General features: G+C 33.6%; 5 protein-coding genes, 1 long non-coding RNA gene and 1 pseudogene across 7 annotated transcripts; 3 read left to right on the top strand and 4 right to left on the bottom strand.

Moving 5' to 3' along the window:
- The first annotated feature begins 205 nt into the window (after positions 1–205).
- LOC139786306 (uncharacterized) lies at positions 206–2611 on the top strand. The gene is made up of 4 exons (XM_071725474.1): positions 206–569; positions 751–1105; positions 1195–1309; positions 1466–2611. The coding sequence occupies exons 2-4, from the start codon at positions 755–757 to the stop codon at positions 1777–1779; spliced, it is 780 nt and encodes a 259-aa protein (XP_071581575.1). The 5' UTR covers positions 206–569; positions 751–754; the 3' UTR covers positions 1780–2611.
- On the bottom strand, positions 2222–4365 carry LOC139786305 (putative nuclease HARBI1). Its single transcript, XM_071725473.1, has 3 exons — positions 4162–4365; positions 3504–4049; positions 2222–3413 (listed from the first exon to the last, which is right to left on the bottom strand). Exons 2-3 carry the CDS (start codon positions 3987–3989, stop codon positions 2613–2615), a joined length of 1287 nt encoding a protein of 428 aa, XP_071581574.1. The 5' UTR covers positions 3990–4049; positions 4162–4365; the 3' UTR covers positions 2222–2612.
- An 84-nt stretch (positions 4366–4449) lies between these two features.
- LOC139786307 (brefeldin A-inhibited guanine nucleotide-exchange protein 1-like) lies at positions 4450–7169 on the top strand. 2 transcript variants are annotated; one of them, XM_071725476.1, is made up of 5 exons: positions 4450–4590; positions 4963–5667; positions 5740–5949; positions 6030–6415; positions 6485–7169. In XM_071725476.1, exons 3-4 carry the CDS (start codon positions 5769–5771, stop codon positions 6251–6253), a joined length of 405 nt encoding a protein of 134 aa, XP_071581577.1. In that variant the 5' UTR covers positions 4450–4590; positions 4963–5667; positions 5740–5768; the 3' UTR covers positions 6254–6415; positions 6485–7169. The 2 variants fall into 2 exon arrangements, with proteins under 2 accessions (XP_071581577.1, XP_071581576.1); XM_071725475.1 differs by lacking the exon at positions 4450–4590 and adding an exon at positions 4795–4842.
- A 5444-nt stretch (positions 7170–12613) lies between these two features.
- LOC139786304 (probable ATP-dependent RNA helicase DHX37) lies at positions 12614–14308 on the bottom strand. Its single transcript, XM_071725472.1, has 5 exons — positions 14092–14308; positions 13809–14010; positions 13534–13745; positions 13357–13454; positions 12614–12693 (listed from the first exon to the last, which is right to left on the bottom strand). Exons 3-5 carry the CDS (start codon positions 13734–13736, stop codon positions 12614–12616), a joined length of 381 nt encoding a protein of 126 aa, XP_071581573.1. The 5' UTR covers positions 13737–13745; positions 13809–14010; positions 14092–14308.
- Positions 14309–14820: 512 nt separating this feature from the next.
- Positions 14821–16177, top strand: LOC139786302 (uncharacterized). The gene is made up of 3 exons (XM_071725471.1): positions 14821–15045; positions 15225–15535; positions 15624–16177. Exons 1-3 carry the CDS (start codon positions 14862–14864, stop codon positions 15879–15881), a joined length of 753 nt encoding a protein of 250 aa, XP_071581572.1. The 5' UTR covers positions 14821–14861; the 3' UTR covers positions 15882–16177.
- Positions 16178–16243: 66 nt separating this feature from the next.
- On the bottom strand, positions 16244–16984 carry LOC139786300 (putative nuclease HARBI1; annotated as a pseudogene).
- A 54-nt stretch (positions 16985–17038) lies between these two features.
- LOC139786303 (uncharacterized) lies at positions 17039–17464 on the bottom strand. The gene is made up of 2 exons (XR_011722246.1): positions 17330–17464; positions 17039–17258 (listed from the first exon to the last, which is right to left on the bottom strand). It is a non-coding gene; the product is annotated as an uncharacterized lncRNA (long non-coding RNA).
- Positions 17465–17844: the final 380 nt, after the last annotated feature.

Genomic DNA, 17844 nt, shown 5'->3' with positions numbered 1-17844 from the left:
GAAATCAGTCCGAGTTTCGGTTTAAGCCAATGAAACTGCTGCTTTTCTGTAAAAGCTGCAAGTTGATTGGCTTAAACCGAAACTCGGACCGATTTCTAGTATCGTGTACACAAGGCTTAAGGCCCGGTGTCCACGATGCAAGAACTGTGTCCAAGTTTCGGTTTAAGCCAATCAACTAGCAGCTCTTACAGAAAAGTAGCAGTTTCATTGGCTAAGGCTTGTGTCCACGATGCTAGAACTCGGTCTGAGTTCTCGGTCCGAGACAAAATTACTAGATCTCGGATGGTGGACACAGCCAACTTTGACGAAAATATTAAATAGAAATCTCGAAGACTTGTGTCCACAATGCTAGAATTCGGTCCGAGTTCTCGACCCAAGAAAAAATTACTAGAACCCGTATCGCGGATACAGACAATTCTGGTGAAAATGTTATCTAGAAATGTCGAAGCAAAAATGCATCCTGTCCCATTTTTTCGTACTATAGTTCAATATATATCTAAATAGAAATGGTGTGAGCATCACGGCACGGCACATACAGATCTTTTGTAAAAAGTTTAACGTACATTTTGGTATGTAATAATAAGAATAAATATATATACATTAAAATAAAACAGATTACTAATTAACATCTACTCAGAATAAATTTTGTACATATACAAAATGCATTATGTTTAAATATAGGTTAAGTTCAGCTAACATTTACATAATATATGTCAATATAAATGCAAGAATATAATAATTAATTTTTAGCAATATGGATAGTAAAGATAATATTAGAACGTTGTTATCACTATATGAGCAACATCCTTCATTATATGTTGTAAAGTCTGCCGACTACCACAATCGAACAAAACGAGAAAACGCTTTCCGGCAAATATGTCAGCATTATGAAGAAATAACGTCACAACCTTTATCTATAGAAGCTGCTAAAAAGAAAATAAATAATCTACGATCGCAGTATTTAGATTACCTTAACAAAATAAAGGCATCAAAATCAAGTGGCATGTCAACTAATGATATTTATAAACCCACATGGTGGTTATTTGAAGACATGAAATTTCTTGATCCTCATATTGCTCAAAGGAAAGGAGAATCTTCTATAATAGTAAGTAGAATATAACATATTTTTTAGAGTTACAGAAGTATATTATAACTATATGTATATGTAACTATTGAAATTTTAATACTTTGTAGGTTTCTAATAAACAATGTAGCTCATCTTTAGAATCCAATACTTCAGTTGAGGAAAATGACAACGAAGATCTACAATTTTTAGATGTTGCTAGTATCTTACAAGCAGAAAATAAAGGTTATACAATTTTGATGTATTTTTTTATTTAATAATGTATTTTATTATTGTATTATTTCTTACTTAATATATTTTATGTAATAATTTTATGTTTATGCAATATTTGGATGTTTTATATGAAATATGAATTTTTATTGAATTATTTATTTTATGTAGAAAATACTGACTCAAATCTTCAGCCAATTCCATCATGTAGTAATTCAACCCGATTACACAGTGTAACATCACAACGTAAAAGAAGAAAATTTGAATCCTTAAGTGAAGATTCGACGAAAGAATCGAACGATGAATTTTGGACAGTAGCCAAAAATGCAATGCAAACCATATCAAAAAGCAATGAAATGGAAGATGAATTAAAATACTGGATATTATATCTAGAAAGGAAGTTACGCAAGATTAAAGATAAAAAAAAGATGAACTTCTTACAAAGAGAGATTATTTCACTGATAGATAACGAAAATATTGAATAAGTAATGTATGTTTTTTATGTTCTATACATGGTTGCGTGCTTTTGTTCTATACATTTTATTTTAAATTCAAAAAGTGAGATTATTTTATTCTGTTAATGTTAATGTAACAGTAACAAATGTACAAAGTAAGTTACGCAAGATGAAGGACCAAAAATGGTTCAACTGCTTACAAAAAGAGATTACTGCACTGATAGATAACGAAAATATTGAATAAGTAATGTATGTTATGTTCTAGACATGTTTGCGTACTTTTGTTCTGTACATTTTATTTTATGTTGAAAAAGTGAGATTATTTTATTTTGTTAATGTAACGGTAACAAATGTACCTGATAAAAAAAGAAGTAATATAAGAACAATAGTTGAAATGTAATATTATAATACAAATCTTGAATGCATATATAATAATATAAATATTGTAGTGTTATAAAATATTGCGTTACTGTATTTTTTTCTTATACTCAATATATTTTGTCAAAGAAATTCAACTAGTTACAAAGCCAGATTATATTACATTAGTAGAGAACGAAAATATTGAATAAGTAACATATATGTCTTCATGTTCTATACATGTTTGCGTACTTTTATGTTCTATATATATGTATTATTATTTTATGTTTAAAAAGACAGATTATTTTATTTTATTATTAATGTAACGGTAACAAATATGTATACCTGATGAAAAATACAAGAATATAAAAGCGCTAATTAAAATATAATATTATAATGCAAATATTAAATGCATATACTGGATGCATAAATATTAATTACAGTGTTACAAAATATTGTGTTACAAGGAAATATAAAAAAAATATATATTTTTACACATGCAAAAGTTATATCATAAATTCCTGCCATTCAACCCTGCCCACGGTATTAAAGTATTCTTTAAATACATTGCGAATATGAATTGCATTTGTACTTGGTCTTATATTTACAACTTCCAAGTTGCGTAACTGTACGTTATCACATCTCCATGTAGCAGGTCTTATAGTATGTTCTTCTAAATTTTCTATGTCCGTATGTAAATAAGCAGCATTTTCTTTACTAAGATAGTTGTGTAACGCACAACATGTAAGTGTAATATTTTGGACAGTTTCAACAGGTAGATGCATTTGTGTTAAAAGCACTCGAAATTTATTTGCCAATATACCAAAAGCATTTTCAACGATTCTTCTACCTCTACTTAGTCTGTAATTAAATATCCTCTCATCGTGAGATAAATTTCGTGATGGATATGGTTTTAATATATGATTTTGTAACGGAAAAGCAGCATCAGCTAATATGACGTATGGAACAGGTTCATTCATACCGGGTAATGGTTTATCTTGTGGCACATTCAGTGGATTTTGTGGATCATTTAAAAGTTTTGCTAAGTCACTATCACGGAAAACACCTCCATCACTTACTCTACCGTTAACTCCGACATTAACATATGTAAGTTGATACTGCGCGTTGACTAATGCCAAGAGAACAATGCTGTTAGTGCCTTTGTAATTGTAATATAATGATCCATCTTTAAACGGTGCTCTAAATTGTATATGTCGACCATCCATGGAACCAATACAATTTGGAACATTCCATAATTGTAAATAACTATTTTCAATACGTTCCCATTCTTCGATTGTAGTTGGTGTCTACAAAAATCATGAAATAAGTAACTTATTTATTAATATTCAAAGAAGATTAAATTAACATATTATTGTTGACAATAAAATCTTATTTACCTGTAAATAATCGTTTCGAAGGACTTCGTATATAACACGACATGTCTCAGGAATTATGCGAGAAATTGTGCATGCTGGAATCCTTGTCGAATATTCTAAACTTCTGTAACTTTCACCAGTAGCTAAAAACCTTAAAGTCAGTGACATTCGTTCCTTAGGTGATATACATTCTCTCATATTTGTATTTTGACGTTGTATATAAGGTGCTACTTTTTCTACAAGTTGATCGAACAAATCAATCCGCATCCTAAAAAACCTTGTAAAATATTCTTTATCTTCAATTCTTAATTCTGTATGTGCTAAGTTGATTGTCCCTCTCAATGCACGATTTCTTTGAAGTATCCATTTACGTGTCCAAATGGACCGTGGTCGTCTTTGGTTTTTTTGTTTATTTCTTTTTTTTACTCTCTCTTTTCTTTCCGCAATTTCAGCAATTAGAGCGATTGTAATCAATTTTGTAATCAATTTTTTAGCTTTTAACTTCATAATTGTAGCACTTATATCGTTGAGAAATATTATTTGGAAGTTTTGCAATTCACCGTATATCTAAAAATTAAAATAAAATATATTTAAATTATTATTCCTTGTTTTATTAGAAAGGAATTTTACGCGTTAAAAATGTTCTCATATAAATGAATAATTAAGATTATTAACTTACGCTTCTATATGTATATAGAAAGTAGATGTCTTATATTTGTAGGTTAGAATGTATCCATAGACTTAAGTATCAACTGCGGTAAGGTAACTTCCATAAACAACGCTTTCTAGATTCATCCGAGATGAGAGAAATCTATGCGAGAACTCTGACCGAGAACTCAGACCGAGTTCTAGCATCGTGGACACAAGGCTTTAAACCGAAACTTGGACACAGTTCTTGCATCGTGGACACCGGGCTTAAAGAGACCGATCTCCGTACTATGAAAGTGGTCAATTTTTAGGCGAAAGTTGGTGGCGCTGGTGTTCCAAAAACAAAACGGTACCCTCGCTGATTCGTATGCATTTGACCGGAAATGAATGTCCGGTAAAAGAATCTACATATGAAATCGTTTGTATTTCGTATGAAGACTTTTGAAGTGCAATTGAAAAGGTTTGTGAGTCATTTAGTTAATTGTAATTAATTAATCATTTTTTCACCATGCACTTAGCCGGAATAGATAAATTAAACAAAGTTTTTGTATCGAATCGTTTGTATTTCGTATGAAGAGTTATGAAGTGTGATTAAAAAGGTTTGTGAGTCATCCAGATAATTTTAATTAATTATTTATAAACCATGTACCTAGCCGAAATATAGATTTTTAGTTATTCATGTTAAAAGAAGAAGGCGCTAGTGTTCCCGAAGGTCCGTCTGCAGTCAGAATTAATATAAACGTTTTACAAATTATTTTATACTGAAATAAATAAATAGCTATAAGCGATAGTTGCTAATTAAGTTTGTCACTCATATATTTCCATTTTGCAGAGGACCTCCGTAACGAGATCAAAGATGTACCAGCTGTGCAGGGTGAAGAGGTTATTTCAAACGCCCTGCCACAGCCCAAGAGCGACTCAAATGTCATTACCGCTGAGAAGTACTTCTTGCCATTTGAGTTAGCATGTCAGAGCAAGTCACCGCGGATTGTGGTGACAGCACTGGACTGCCTGCAGAAGTTAATTGCATATGGCCATCTCACTGGCAATGTGCCTGATTCAACGGAGCCTAACAAGCTGCTGATTGTGCGCATTGTCGAGACAATTTGCGGTTGCTTCACCGGTCCACAGACCGATGAGGGTGTGCAGCTGCAGATTATTAAAGCTCTGCTGACTGTAATGACAAGCCAGCATGTCAAACAACAGCCCGTGCGACTCTCACGCAGATGATCAACATGATCTTCGCGCGAATGAAGACTCAGGCGGAGGAGGAGACATCGTTTTTATAACTACAATTAGCAGAAGCTATAAACCTGCAGGATAGGGCATTAATATCTCATCTTCATGAAACTTTACGTTGCGTGCGTCTATTTAATGACGATAGATGTAGAAAGCTTTTTAAAGCTTTTTTAAATCACTTCGAGAGGATTATCAAAAGCGATCTCCTTATATCGCATATTTAATCAGATGTCGTCAGGGATTGCTGTCAACATTAGCTCACTTAGATAGATACTGTTTATATATAAATATCATCTTTGTATGTAATGTATAAGTAAATGTAAGATGTTTAAATGTAAGATGTTAACTGTTTAATAATAATATTTTCCAGATTATGCGTGCGAGTTAAGTGCGATCGGGATGCTATCAATAATCATCTTGTATCCGTTTGTGAGGGTATTTTTGGGAAAAAAGGAGGCTTTCCTCCTGCGTTTCTGCGAAGAGTTTAAAAAGCTTACGCTAGCTGACGAGAAACAGGATCTCGTGGATAATTTTCTAGGGAAGGTCCACGCGGAAATGGACAACGATCCGATCTGGCAATGTACATGAATATAATTATTTATCTCGCAATTGATCTTAGCGGAGTGATCAGAGACGTCTGAACTTACTTCTTACTTTCAGCGGCGAGCGCCAACCAGTTAGATTTGGCGAGAGTCGTGGTGGAAAGAACCGTCATGGCACGGGTATACCACAATGCGCTCTATCCAAATGGAGATGGAGATGTATATAGGGACCAGCTTCTTCACGATCACATCAAAAAGTTGGCGAAGGTCGTAACTCCAAATCACAAGGACCTACGCATTCCAAAGGTTTATCATTACGAATGCCCCTGGCCATGGGCGTAGGCTGAATTGGCTGTGATATCGGCGTATAAGACTCCTAGGGATAAGTTGCAGTGTGTATTTCGTTGCGCGTCTACCATCATGAATCTCCTCTCCATGGCGTCGGAAAGAGGCATACCTGCTGCCGACGATCTGACTCCCGTGCTGGTCTATGTCATAATCAAGGTATGCGATTGAAAAGAGAATATGTGATTTTAGCAAGAAGAGTGATTGTTAACGTGTGCTTAATTTCAGACTAATCCGCCGTCGTTGTTATCGACTGTTCATATGTAGACAGCTTTTACGGGAATCGATTTGAGGGAGAGGAACAATATTGGTGGACGCAGTTCTGCGCCGCGATCGAGTTTATTAAGACAATGGATTAACAGTTTCTCAGAAGTATCACGATAAATAAGATTAGATTCGATGCTGGTGATAATGTAGAAATGTATCATAATCATAATTTGACGATTTTATAAAGAAGAAGACCAATATCTTGTGTAAAGCTAGCTGAACAGTTTTATGCTTCCAGTATCTTGATTAAAATTCTTAAATAGTCTAACTGTTAGTTCTTTCGCACGTTATTATGTAACTATTACTACGTTTACGCGAGCTTTACTTCTGTAGTAACTTACGATAATTCCTTCGCGTAAACAGGATTTTTCTTCGCGTAAACGGGATTTTGTAGTAACTTACGATAATTTACTTCGCGTAAACGAGTGATTTATCGTAAGTTACTACAGAAGTAACGCTCGCGTAAACGTAGTAATTAGCAAAGACTGAATCAGATTATACGTAAAGTATGGCTTTATCTTTATTTGTAACTCTATTGTACAATTTCACAGGACATCGAAAAAAAAAGAAACGTTTAGATATTCTATAATTTATGTGTAAACAATACAGAACTTATAGAGAATTGATAACCATTTAGCAGGATAAACTGTGTTGGCGTACTCTTTCTACATGCGCACCTTCCCCAAGAGTCGAGACTCGAACCAGATCCGTGAAAAATATCGCCACTTTTGTAGAGCTTTTGTACAGTTTTACTCTAGGATTATGTATCAGGAATATCGCGAGAGAAAGAAAGACTTCGGAGATTTTTATCTGAATCGATCAACATAAAGAGAGAGCATAGTAAAGAAGCTAGCTTTCGAGAATTTGAACGCATAATACTTATTGTTAATACTATCAGTACAAAATTACCTTTTTTAAAAAAGGTAAAAAAAAGTGCCAAGTACACGCAATGTATTTTGTAAATTCAATCGAAAAATTATCTCACAAAATTGTCTCACAAAAATTGTCTCACAAAATTGTCTCACAAAAATTGTCTCACAAAATTATTAAATTACAAAATTGTTATTTTATTCAATCCAAGTGATACCTCGAAAAAACCTAAATAACAAGTGGTATCTATTTAAAAAAAAATACGTGAAATTATTTAATACTGCGCCAATTACAAAGAGAGAATATATATATATATATATATACCTTAACAAAATTATTTTTATATCACGAAATTGCGTTACCAAACTCAATCTAAGTGATATATACCTTAACAAAATTATATCACAAAATTGTTTTACCTAACTCAACCTAAGTGATATGTTATTTCAAAAAAATATATGAAATCTTTAAATTACGCCAACTACAAAGAGAATATATATATTGCTTTGAAAAATAATTGTAGTGCAACTACTCTTAAAAAATAAAACAAAATTGTGTTACCTAACTCAACCCAAGTGGTATGTATCTTTGTATTCCTGAGGATCTTTCTATCAACCCAAGTGGTAGTAGTTTTAATTCTCCTTGATAAAATTATAATATTACAAAGAATCATTTAATCATTTTAATCACAAAGAATTAAAGAGGTAACATTATAAAATAAAAATATTTAATTAAAATAAAATAAATAAATTTTTCTTGTAAAAAACTTGGCGCTGCTTTTTTAAAGTCTATCCAGACAAATTTGCATCGCGCATAAACATAAGCGTAAGAAATTGATTGGTTCATATATATGTGCAAAAGGAAATAGACCAATCCATCTCTTTATGCATATGCTTATGCACCTATGCAAGTTTGTCTAGATTAATCTTAAAAAAGCAGCGCCAAGTTTTTTACAAGAAAAATTTATTTATTTTATTTTAATTAAATATTTTTATTTTATAATGTTACCTCTTTAATTCTTTGTGATTAAAATGATTAAATGATTCTTTGTAATATTATAATTTTATCAAGGAGAATTAAAACTACTACCACTTGGGTTGATAGAAAGATCCTCAGGAATACAAAGATACATACCACTTGGGTTGAGTTAGGTAACACAATTTTGTTTTATTTTTTAAGAGTAGTTGCACTACAATTATTTTTCAAAGCAATATATATATTCTCTTTGTAGTTGGCGTAATTTAAAGATTTCATATATTTTTTGAAATAACATATCACTTAGGTTGAGTTAGGTAAAACAATTTTGTGATATAATTTTGTTAAGGTATATATCACTTAGATTGAGTTTGGTAACGCAATTTCGTGATATAAAAATAATTTTGTTAAGGTATATATATATATATATATATATATATATATATATATTCTCTCTTTGTAATTGGCGCAGTATTAAATAATTTCACGTATTTTTTTTTAAATAGATACCACTTGTTATTTAGGTTTTTTCGAGGTATCACTTGGATTGAATAAAATAACAATTTTGTAATTTAATAATTTTGTGAGACAATTTTTGTGAGACAATTTTGTGAGATAATTTTTCGATTGAATTTACAAAATACATTGCGTGTACTTGGCACTTTTTTTTACCTTTTTTAAAAAAGGTAATTTTGTACTGATATCACCTATTTTGTAGTGTTAAGCAAGGATCTGCAAAACATTTTTATTTTTTATTTTTTAATTATTCACAAAATTAGCAATAACAACAAATACATAAAAATTAATAATATTTAAGTAAAAGTAAATTATACATTTCTCACAAAAATTGAAGGAACACTAAATTTATCTTTAAAAATAGGCAAAACTCGAGCAGCGGTAACTTTGTTAAAAATGAATAAAATTTAAATTTCAAGCTTAAAACCTCTACTTTCGAAAGGTTACTATTATTCGTCCAATTTTTATTATGTCTAGACATAATTTTAATTCAGCGGATTTTTATTATGTCATGACATAATTTTAATTCTGCCGCTAGGGAATTTTTAAGTCGATTCTTATGAATCAAGCTTGAATTTGATGTCTAGGTGTCCCAGGTTGCCGATAACGAAGTCCACATAGTGCGCTCCATAGTTTTCGGTGTCCAGGTGTATTAATACCTTGAATTCGATGTCCACGTGTTCCAGGTTGCCGATGACGGGTTCCAGATAGTGCGCTCCATAGTTTTCGGTGTCCAGGTGTAATAATACGTTGAATTCGATGTCTAGGTGTCCCACGTTGCCGATGACGAGGTCCACATAGTGCGCTCCGTAGTTTTCAGTGTCTACGTGTATTAATACCTTGAATTCGATATCTACGTGTCCTACATTTAGATTTAAAGTTATTAATACACCTAGACACCAAAAACTACAAAGCGCACTATGTGAACCTCATCATCGGCAACCTGGGACACGTAGACATCGAATTCGAGGTATTATTACACCTAGACACCGAAAATTACGGAGCGCGCTATCTGGACCTCGTCATCAGCAACCTGGGACACCTAGACATCAATTTCAAGGTATTAATACACGTAGACACCGAAAACTACGGAGCGTACTATGTGGACCTCGTCATCGGCAACCTGGGACACCTAGACATCGAATTCAAGGTATTAATACACGTAGACACCGAAAACTACGGAGCTCACTATCTAGACATCGTCATCGGCAACCTGGGACACCTAGACATCGCATTCAACGTATTATTACACCTGGACACCGAAAACTACGAAGCGCACTATGTGGACCTTGTCATCGGCAACCTGGGACACCTAGACATCGAATTCAACGTACGATTACACCTGGACACCGAAAACTATGAAGCGCACTATCTGGATCCCGTCATCGGCAACCTGGGACACGTGGACATCGAATTCAAGGTATTAATACACGTAGACACCGAAAACTACGGAGCGCACTATGTGGACCTCGTCATCGGCAACCTGGAACACCTAGACATCGAATTCAACGTACGATTACACCTGGACACCGAAAACTATGAAACGCACTATCTGGATCCCGCAATCGGCAACCTGGGACACGTGGACATCAAATTCAAAGTATTATTAATACACGTAAAAACCGAATACTACGGAGCGCACTATGTGGACCTCGTCATCGGCAACCTGGGACACGTAGACATCGAATTCAACGTATTATTACACCTGGACACCGAAAACTATGAAGCGCACTATCTGGACCTCGTCATCGGCAACCTAGGATACCTAGACATCGAATTCAAGCTTGATTCATAAGAATCGACTTAAAAATTCCCTAGCGGCACTTTCTGCCAAGCGTAGGGTTCCTTCTTTTCCGGCAGCGGTGGTAATACGATGTAAGGATACGAAATCTCTCCAGATAAACATGAAGCAATTGACTCAATATGTATTATATATATATATATATATACCTAATTTACCTAAATAGAAATATTTCTCCTGACCGATAAGTCTATCGACCTAATTTAATTTACCTACTAGATCGATCGAAATACGCGCGCGATATCGAAACTGGCGATACCTGCGCCGCCAGTGTCGAAAAAGTGAAAGCGACATTTCTCTGTTATCTGTTTGTTACATGTATGTTACAATATATTGAATTGAGAGCGTTGACGTAGAACGTATCTTAATAAAAAATTTTCACATTTGGACTTTGCGTCACAATATCTCCGCTCGTAGGGCACGTAGCGGAAAATATTATAGGAGATACCCCCCCAAAGTCGACCCCAAGCTATCGATCAAGCCTACTTAGAACTTGATCCGTTCACTCGTTATCGAGATCTCAACATCTTGGGTACTCGCAACCCGTCGCGTCGCGTAAAAGAGTCACGGTCGGTCTCGCTCCGCGTGTACTTGGCACGAGACACTACCGTGTCTCTTGATGAGCGAATTAGTTACGTCACTCTTACTACGTTTACGCGAGCGTTACTTCTGTAGTAATTTACGATAAATCACTCGTTTACGCGAAGTAAATTATCGTAAGTTACTACAAAATTCCCGTTTACGCGAAGAAAAATCCTGTTTACGCGAAGGAATTATCGTAAGTTACTACAGAAGTAAAGCTCGCGTAAACGTAGTATCTGTCAAGCTTTAATATTAAATTACTAATAATATACTACGTTTACGCGAGCGTTACTTCTGTAGTAACTTACGATAATTCCTTCGCGTAAACGGGATTTTCCTTCGCGTAAACGGGATTTTGTAGTAACTTACGATAATTTACTCCGCGTAAACGAGTAAATTATCGTAAGTTACTACAGAAGTAACGCTCGCGTAAACGTAGTAATATATCGATATCAGTAGTTTAATAATAATACATTTAAAAGCGCTCAATTTAAAAGCAGGGCAAGAAAGTGTATCAATTTTGTGATCAAATGCTTATTACGATTCCTTGAAATAATTAATGATTAATATTGCGATATTAATATGGCTAATCGTACTGAGGATATTACCTAATTCAACATAAAATAAGAACATCGTCACATGTACATATTACGCGCTCTCTTACATAAGAATAACGGAAAATTTTATTTAAAAAATGGGACATTAAATGTCTATCTGACAGGTACTACGTTTACGCGAGCGTTACTTCTGTAGTAACTTACGATAATTCACTCGTTTACGCGGAGTAAATTATCGTAAATTACTACAAAAGCCCGTTTACGCGAAGGAAAATCCCGCCCTAAGAGCAAAAAGTCGACTTTAAGTCGACTTGAAGTCGACTTCTACCGAAACTGACTTGGCAGAGAAGTCGACATTTTTAAGGACGACAGTCGACTTGAAGTCGACTTGAAGTCGGCGAATGTCGCAAAAACCACCGACTTAAAGTCGACTTCCCGTCATGATGAAAAGTCGACTTCCCGTCATGACGAAAAGTCGACTTCCCGCCAACTTTTAAAGTCGATAAAATAAACCGCCGCGTACGTCTGGAGGTCGATTGTGTATCTTGAAACGAGGTAAAAATAACAAAAGTTAACAGATTTTATTAGATTTTGATAAATAAAATCGTAGATACGCTAATGAATTTTCTCACTTTTGTAATTTTTACCTCATTATTTCAAGATACACAATCGACCCTTTGCTGGAGGGCTAAAACTGATGCATTTCGATTTTTTTTCATATATAAAATAATTTAATTATCTAAAAAACTGTATAATTACAATCCTAATGTTTTATTCTTAACTAGCTGGTTACAAAGGCGGCCATATCTGTGCCACTTCTGCGTGCGCGGATTCCGGCAGCCACTTCTGGTAAGCTGACAATAACAGAACTAAAATTAAAACATTCCAGCGTTAATCGCGAAACAATATGCAAAATTAGCTATATAAATATATATTATATTATATTATCATAATGTTGTAAATATATAATAATATTGTTTTATATAATATATATATATATATTATTATAAATATATAATATCCACAGACTCTTTTATACTAGATCACTAACATCTATGGACGCACTGCCGAAAAGCTGATGCGAGTGCAAGGTGCAAGTGTTAGTGAAGGGTGCGGCCGTATTGAATTAACAATAAGTCACTATCGGGTGTTCAGTTGCTCATGATGTGCGTTTATCTGCATTCGTTATTACAGTACATACATAACGAAGCAGGTGAATGTTTTTGTGTTAAATATTGGTACATGTTATCAATAAGTTTGTAAGTCATGCCTTCGACGTGTAGCGTACTTGGATGCCGAAATCGAACCACTACTCCTGTAGTATTAAACCCTTTCTTTTGGACATTCTGTATATGCCAGACTATTGTATAGAAATCTTGTATAAAACCACTTGTATAGAATAGTAGTATAGCATATCTTGACTAAAATCAACATGGCGGCAAGCATTACGGCCGAGATGTCTGTCAGCGGTCTAGTATTGTATAGAAGTCTATGATAATATCTAAATATTATTTTATAAATTAAAATCTCACATTTTTTATCCAAACCCCAGATTTCTAGCAGTTTGTGTTTGGACACGACTCCCTGCGACTGCAGCGTTTGTACTATTGCTTGAGTGCGTGGTATCAACCTGAAAAAATCGTATTGAATTGATGTAATCTATTCGATGAATCAACGTGAAATCGAAAGGAGATAGAATAACGATTTACCTGGCCCATGACTTGGTGATGCTCCCAGGTGTCGTCAGCAGCGACGGGACAAATCGTTTCAGCTTAGGGCACACTTGACCCTCCAAGAAGAAATACGCTAACCACTTGACACCGTCCACGGATGCTCTATATCCATCGATGGTAGTGCCCATTCGGCCTTTCCGAATGTACCAGACACGCGGCAAATGATCTTCCCGGTTCATTGATTATATCTATAAATATCTTTATAAATAAGTAGGAAAAACATTATAAAGCAACAATTGTGATAAAAATACCTTGGCGGTGGATCAACCAATGGTTCACTAAGATGGCATAGCATGGGCGAATTTCGGCAATCATTCGGGTTCTATCACCGTGACACCTCGCATGTACATCTTATTCGTTTCGTACACCTCTTTATAAACCACCTATTCCTGACTGATTTTCCGTAGAACGCACGAAGAATGCATGAACACAGGTTCCTTCATTTCTGGTGTTCTGAAAGATGATACAGAATGGAGAGGTCGCATTCAATAGGTCTTAATTATCGATGATAATTAATAACACACCATACCTAACCTGTAAGCATGTTTCCACTTGGCCTTATCCTGATCCTCTTTTACCTCGTCGGGCAAAACCTTTCTCGCGACTTGATCCGCCATACCTGCAAGAACTATCTGGCGTCTTATTGTGTCCTGTCTCGCGGCACGTATTCCTCGCACTCGCGTAAACTCTGGTCCACTCTGGTCCTCCAGCCTCCTCGAGATTCGCCGCCATGCATATTGATGATGCATGACGCGCCGCTTGACTGTTTTCCGTCTTTTTATAAGTCGACTATTTAGAAGTCGACTTTTAGTCGACTTTCCGCCATTTTTAGAAGTCGACTACTATTTAGAAGTCGACTTTTAGTCGACTTTCCGCCATTTTTAGAAGTCGACTAGAAGTCGACTTATAGCGTTTTCGATTGGGAAAAAGTTAGTGCGCACCAGTGCGCACTCAGTTCACATGAACACTGGACAAGTTCCATGGGTTGCACTGAATAGTGCAGGTGAAAAAGAACACGCCGAAATTTTCAGTGCCACTTGAGTTGACTAGATCGCGGGAAGAACGAAAAAGTAACCTCGGCATCTCGTGTTCAGTTAAGTAATGATTTTTACTATATGTAATTAAATAATATAAAAGATGATCAAGAATATCACGTATTTATCAATAATTATACACATTTACATGCATAAATTATTACATGCAATGGCACAAATAAAAAAATTTTAATTTACCTAACCTAATCTAATCTTTGAGTTTTTACTAATATTTGATATTATTCATTTAGGATTGAAAGCATTTTCATAATGGAAAAAATAAATGTCGCGTGCAGTTTCTGTGGAATTGTTGGATCATACAAGACTATATTGAATCATATTAATAATGATCATCCCGATCCAGAAACTAACAATTGTGAATCCCAGGCTGGATGTAGCAATGTTCAGGAATCGCAAGAAAATTCAAAAGTAGACGAGACTGATAATAGCAAAAGTAATATATTTGTTTTTGTGGAAATTATGAACAAATAATATTTTTTACTGTGCTGCTTATGGCCAATTTTCTCACCTCTAGATAACTTTATCTAACAGATAACTTGGTGATTATTGGTAAATAAATTATAATAGACATTTATCAATGCAATGAAGGTCTAATAATACAAATATTTTAAGATTTGGCAGAATGGAGTGAAGGTGAAACGAAATTTCTCCTAGATAAATATGGTCAATACATGGTTATGATTGGTCCGATGAAACAATTTAAAACAAAGAAAACTATGTGGGAGAAAATAGCAATGGACTTAAAAAATATTTTTGGTGTGTCCAAAACATCCCTGCAATGTGAAAATCGGTATAAAACCATCATGAAACGAAAGAAGAAGGCAATCGATAACAACAAAAGTACAGGGCGGAGTAAAATGACTGTTCCTTATAAAAATGAATTATCAGGAATTGTAGGATTAGATGATAGCATAGAACCTGAGGTATAATTTTAATTTTAAATCATGTAATCAATCTTATAAATTTTTAATTATATTTTGTAATTTTAACATTATTTGTGTATAAGTATAGGTTTTAATGGACGCCAAACATCTAGTTGTAAACAAGAAACGAATATTATCTAATCTTGGAAATGAAACCAAAGAAAACGTTTCTGATAAAGAGACAAATGTTAAGAAAAAGAAGATTTCTAATAAGAATCGAAGTGTCGAAGACACTTTGAAGGAAATACATGAAAAGAAAGAAGAAGGTAGAGAACGAAGACATCGAGAAAAACTTGAGTTGTTTAAACAATTTTGTGAGAAATATTACGAAAAGAAAAGTGAATAATATAACATTCCTAACACTTTCAACGAATAAGTTATATACATTTATATATATGTAAACCCCTTCAGGGTTAGCCGAGTAAACGGCATTACTTCCAAATATTGTACCAAAGTATTTGCATTATTTCCAAATATTCTACCAAACTTAATATTGTGTCATGTTTTGTGTTCATTATTATTATTTTTTATTTTATTTTAATTTAAAGACTTACACAAATTAAGGCATTAATAATAGAATAAGAATTTTATTTTATTTTTGTAATTTTATTTTATTTTTGTTATTTAGAATAAGAATGTAAGTGCAATGGAAGAAATAGATATAATGAGATGCAAGAACTATAAACATTAAAGCATTTAACAAGTAATAGATATTGTTTCATTTTTTATTCATGTTTTTTAATAAAATGTACATATGATCCAAAAACCTTTAAATTTAAAACTATCACCTATTTACTATTAACTATTATCAAATGATTCGCATATTTCATTTCTCTTCTGCTCTCCTCTTCTTTTTGCTTCTATTTCTCCCAAAACTTGGGGATCATTGATATTAAATATTTCATCATTATTGGGCTTGTTTATTAATTCTATGTCGAATGAATCCTTCAAATCAATACACAAATTATGCAATACGCAACATGCCATTATAAATTTTGACATTTTTTTGACATCGTGAAATTGTAATTCTATTAGCTGACGAAATCGCGACTTTAACAAGCCAAATGCATTTTCGATAAGCACTCTAGTTCCACAAAGCTTTTTGTTATATATTCTTTGTGATCGAATAAGATTTCCATAATCTTTATAAGGTGTTAAAAGATATTCCCTTATTGGGTAAGCACTATCGCCTAACAAGTGATACTTTCCATTTTGACATATACCACTAATATTTTTGCTTATGAAGGATAATGTGAATGTCCTGCTATCGTGAAGTTTGCCAGCCACTCCAGTGAAGGCGTCAATAAAATCTCTTCTTATCATCACAAATTCCTTGTAATACAAGACTCGTTTTGTCATGTCGATTAGCGTAAGTAGATCTTATTTTATACTTAGGAGTTCGAATGTTTACGATCCATCAATACATCCTAATACATTTGGAAAACCTGATATCTGAAAAAAAATAATTATTTATTATTTTAATTTATAACAATTCAATAATAATTAAAAGTAATTTTCTTTTATTTAAGTAACTTTTTATGTAACCTTTGAAAAACGATAAGCCAGCTCATCTTTTTCTTCGTCATTATTAGGAAACTTTATAACATCTTTCGCTATGCTTAAAAGATAATTCATAACCCTTGATAAAATCGTTTCGCAGGTTGAAATAGCTGTATCGAATCGATCTGCTACGTCTCGCATCGATGATTTGTTTCCTGCAAACCTATAAAATATATTATATCAATTTTTACACAATTATAATTATTAAAAAGAACTGTTTTCTGCTGTACTAACCACAAAAAAGATAAAATATGCTTTTCAGCAGAAACTGCTGATCTACCACCATGCATTTCATTTTTTGGAAAGAAATCTGATTGCTGAAAACCATCTATTAATTGCTCACATGTTTTTGGACACATTCTGAAGTGCCTACAGAACTATGACAATATAAAATTATTATTATTCAGTATAAAAATGCTATTATATTACATTACGTACATTAATTATATTTTAAAAAAGGGTATAGGTTCAATGTTTATATAAAAAGATATAACACTTACGGTGTCATTATCCATTTTTTTCACACATTCTACATAATTTACAGTTTTTGGAATTATTCTTCTAGTTCGAAGAGTTGTAATTATTTCTTCTTTCTCGCTTGAACTAGAAGAAGATTCCAAAAATGTCTCCAAAATATTAAAGAGAGCCAAATCCGAATTGCTCATTATGAATTTTCGTTCGTTATTATTCAAAAGAATGCCCTACTGCTTGCATGCATCCAGTGCACTGAATGGCACCGTCAAATATTT

The sequence above is a fragment of the Temnothorax nylanderi genome, unplaced genomic scaffold (assembly GCF_030848795.1).
Source record: "Temnothorax nylanderi isolate EJ_2023f unplaced genomic scaffold, tnyl_v1.0 TNYL_tig1005_pilon, whole genome shotgun sequence".
NCBI classification, from domain to species: domain Eukaryota; kingdom Metazoa; phylum Arthropoda; class Insecta; order Hymenoptera; family Formicidae; genus Temnothorax; species Temnothorax nylanderi.
Note: the sequence above shows the minus strand (reverse complement) of the source record. Positions and strands in the feature narration are given on the sequence as shown.

What these genes read in the sequence shown, in the direction of transcription:
- LOC139786304 (XM_071725472.1), bottom strand. Translation starts at nt 13,736, where the DNA reads ATGAACCGGGAAGATCATTTGCCGCGTGTCTGGTACATTCGGAAAGGC. An exon ending in ATCACCAAGTCATGGGCCAG is followed by an intron (nt 13,455 to 13,533) that starts GTAAATCGTTAT and finishes CGATTTTTTCAG; the next exon opens with GTTGATACCACGCACTCAAG. An exon ending in CTGGGGTTTGGATAAAAAAT is followed by an intron (nt 12,694 to 13,356) that starts GTGAGATTTTAA and finishes TTTTAATTTTAG; the next exon opens with TTCTGTTATTGTCAGCTTAC.
- LOC139786305 (XM_071725473.1), bottom strand. Translation starts at nt 3,989, where the DNA reads ATGAAGTTAAAAGCTAAAAAATTGATTACAAAATTGATTACAATCGCT. An exon ending in TTCGAAACGATTATTTACAG is followed by an intron (nt 3,414 to 3,503) that starts GTAAATAAGATT and finishes TGATTTTTGTAG; the next exon opens with ACACCAACTACAATCGAAGA.
- LOC139786302 (XM_071725471.1), top strand. Translation starts at nt 14,862, where the DNA reads ATGGAAAAAATAAATGTCGCGTGCAGTTTCTGTGGAATTGTTGGATCA. An exon ending in CGAGACTGATAATAGCAAAA is followed by an intron (nt 15,046 to 15,224) that starts GTAATATATTTG and finishes AAATATTTTAAG; the next exon opens with ATTTGGCAGAATGGAGTGAA. An exon ending in ATGATAGCATAGAACCTGAG is followed by an intron (nt 15,536 to 15,623) that starts GTATAATTTTAA and finishes GTATAAGTATAG; the next exon opens with GTTTTAATGGACGCCAAACA.
- LOC139786306 (XM_071725474.1), top strand. Translation starts at nt 755, where the DNA reads ATGGATAGTAAAGATAATATTAGAACGTTGTTATCACTATATGAGCAA. An exon ending in AAGGAGAATCTTCTATAATA is followed by an intron (nt 1,106 to 1,194) that starts GTAAGTAGAATA and finishes AATACTTTGTAG; the next exon opens with GTTTCTAATAAACAATGTAG. An exon ending in CTTACAAGCAGAAAATAAAG is followed by an intron (nt 1,310 to 1,465) that starts GTTATACAATTT and finishes TATTTTATGTAG; the next exon opens with AAAATACTGACTCAAATCTT.
- LOC139786307 (XM_071725475.1), top strand. Translation starts at nt 4,809, where the DNA reads ATGTTAAAAGAAGAAGGCGCTAGTGTTCCCGAAG. An exon ending in AGGCGCTAGTGTTCCCGAAG is followed by an intron (nt 4,843 to 4,962) that starts GTCCGTCTGCAG and finishes TCCATTTTGCAG; the next exon opens with AGGACCTCCGTAACGAGATC.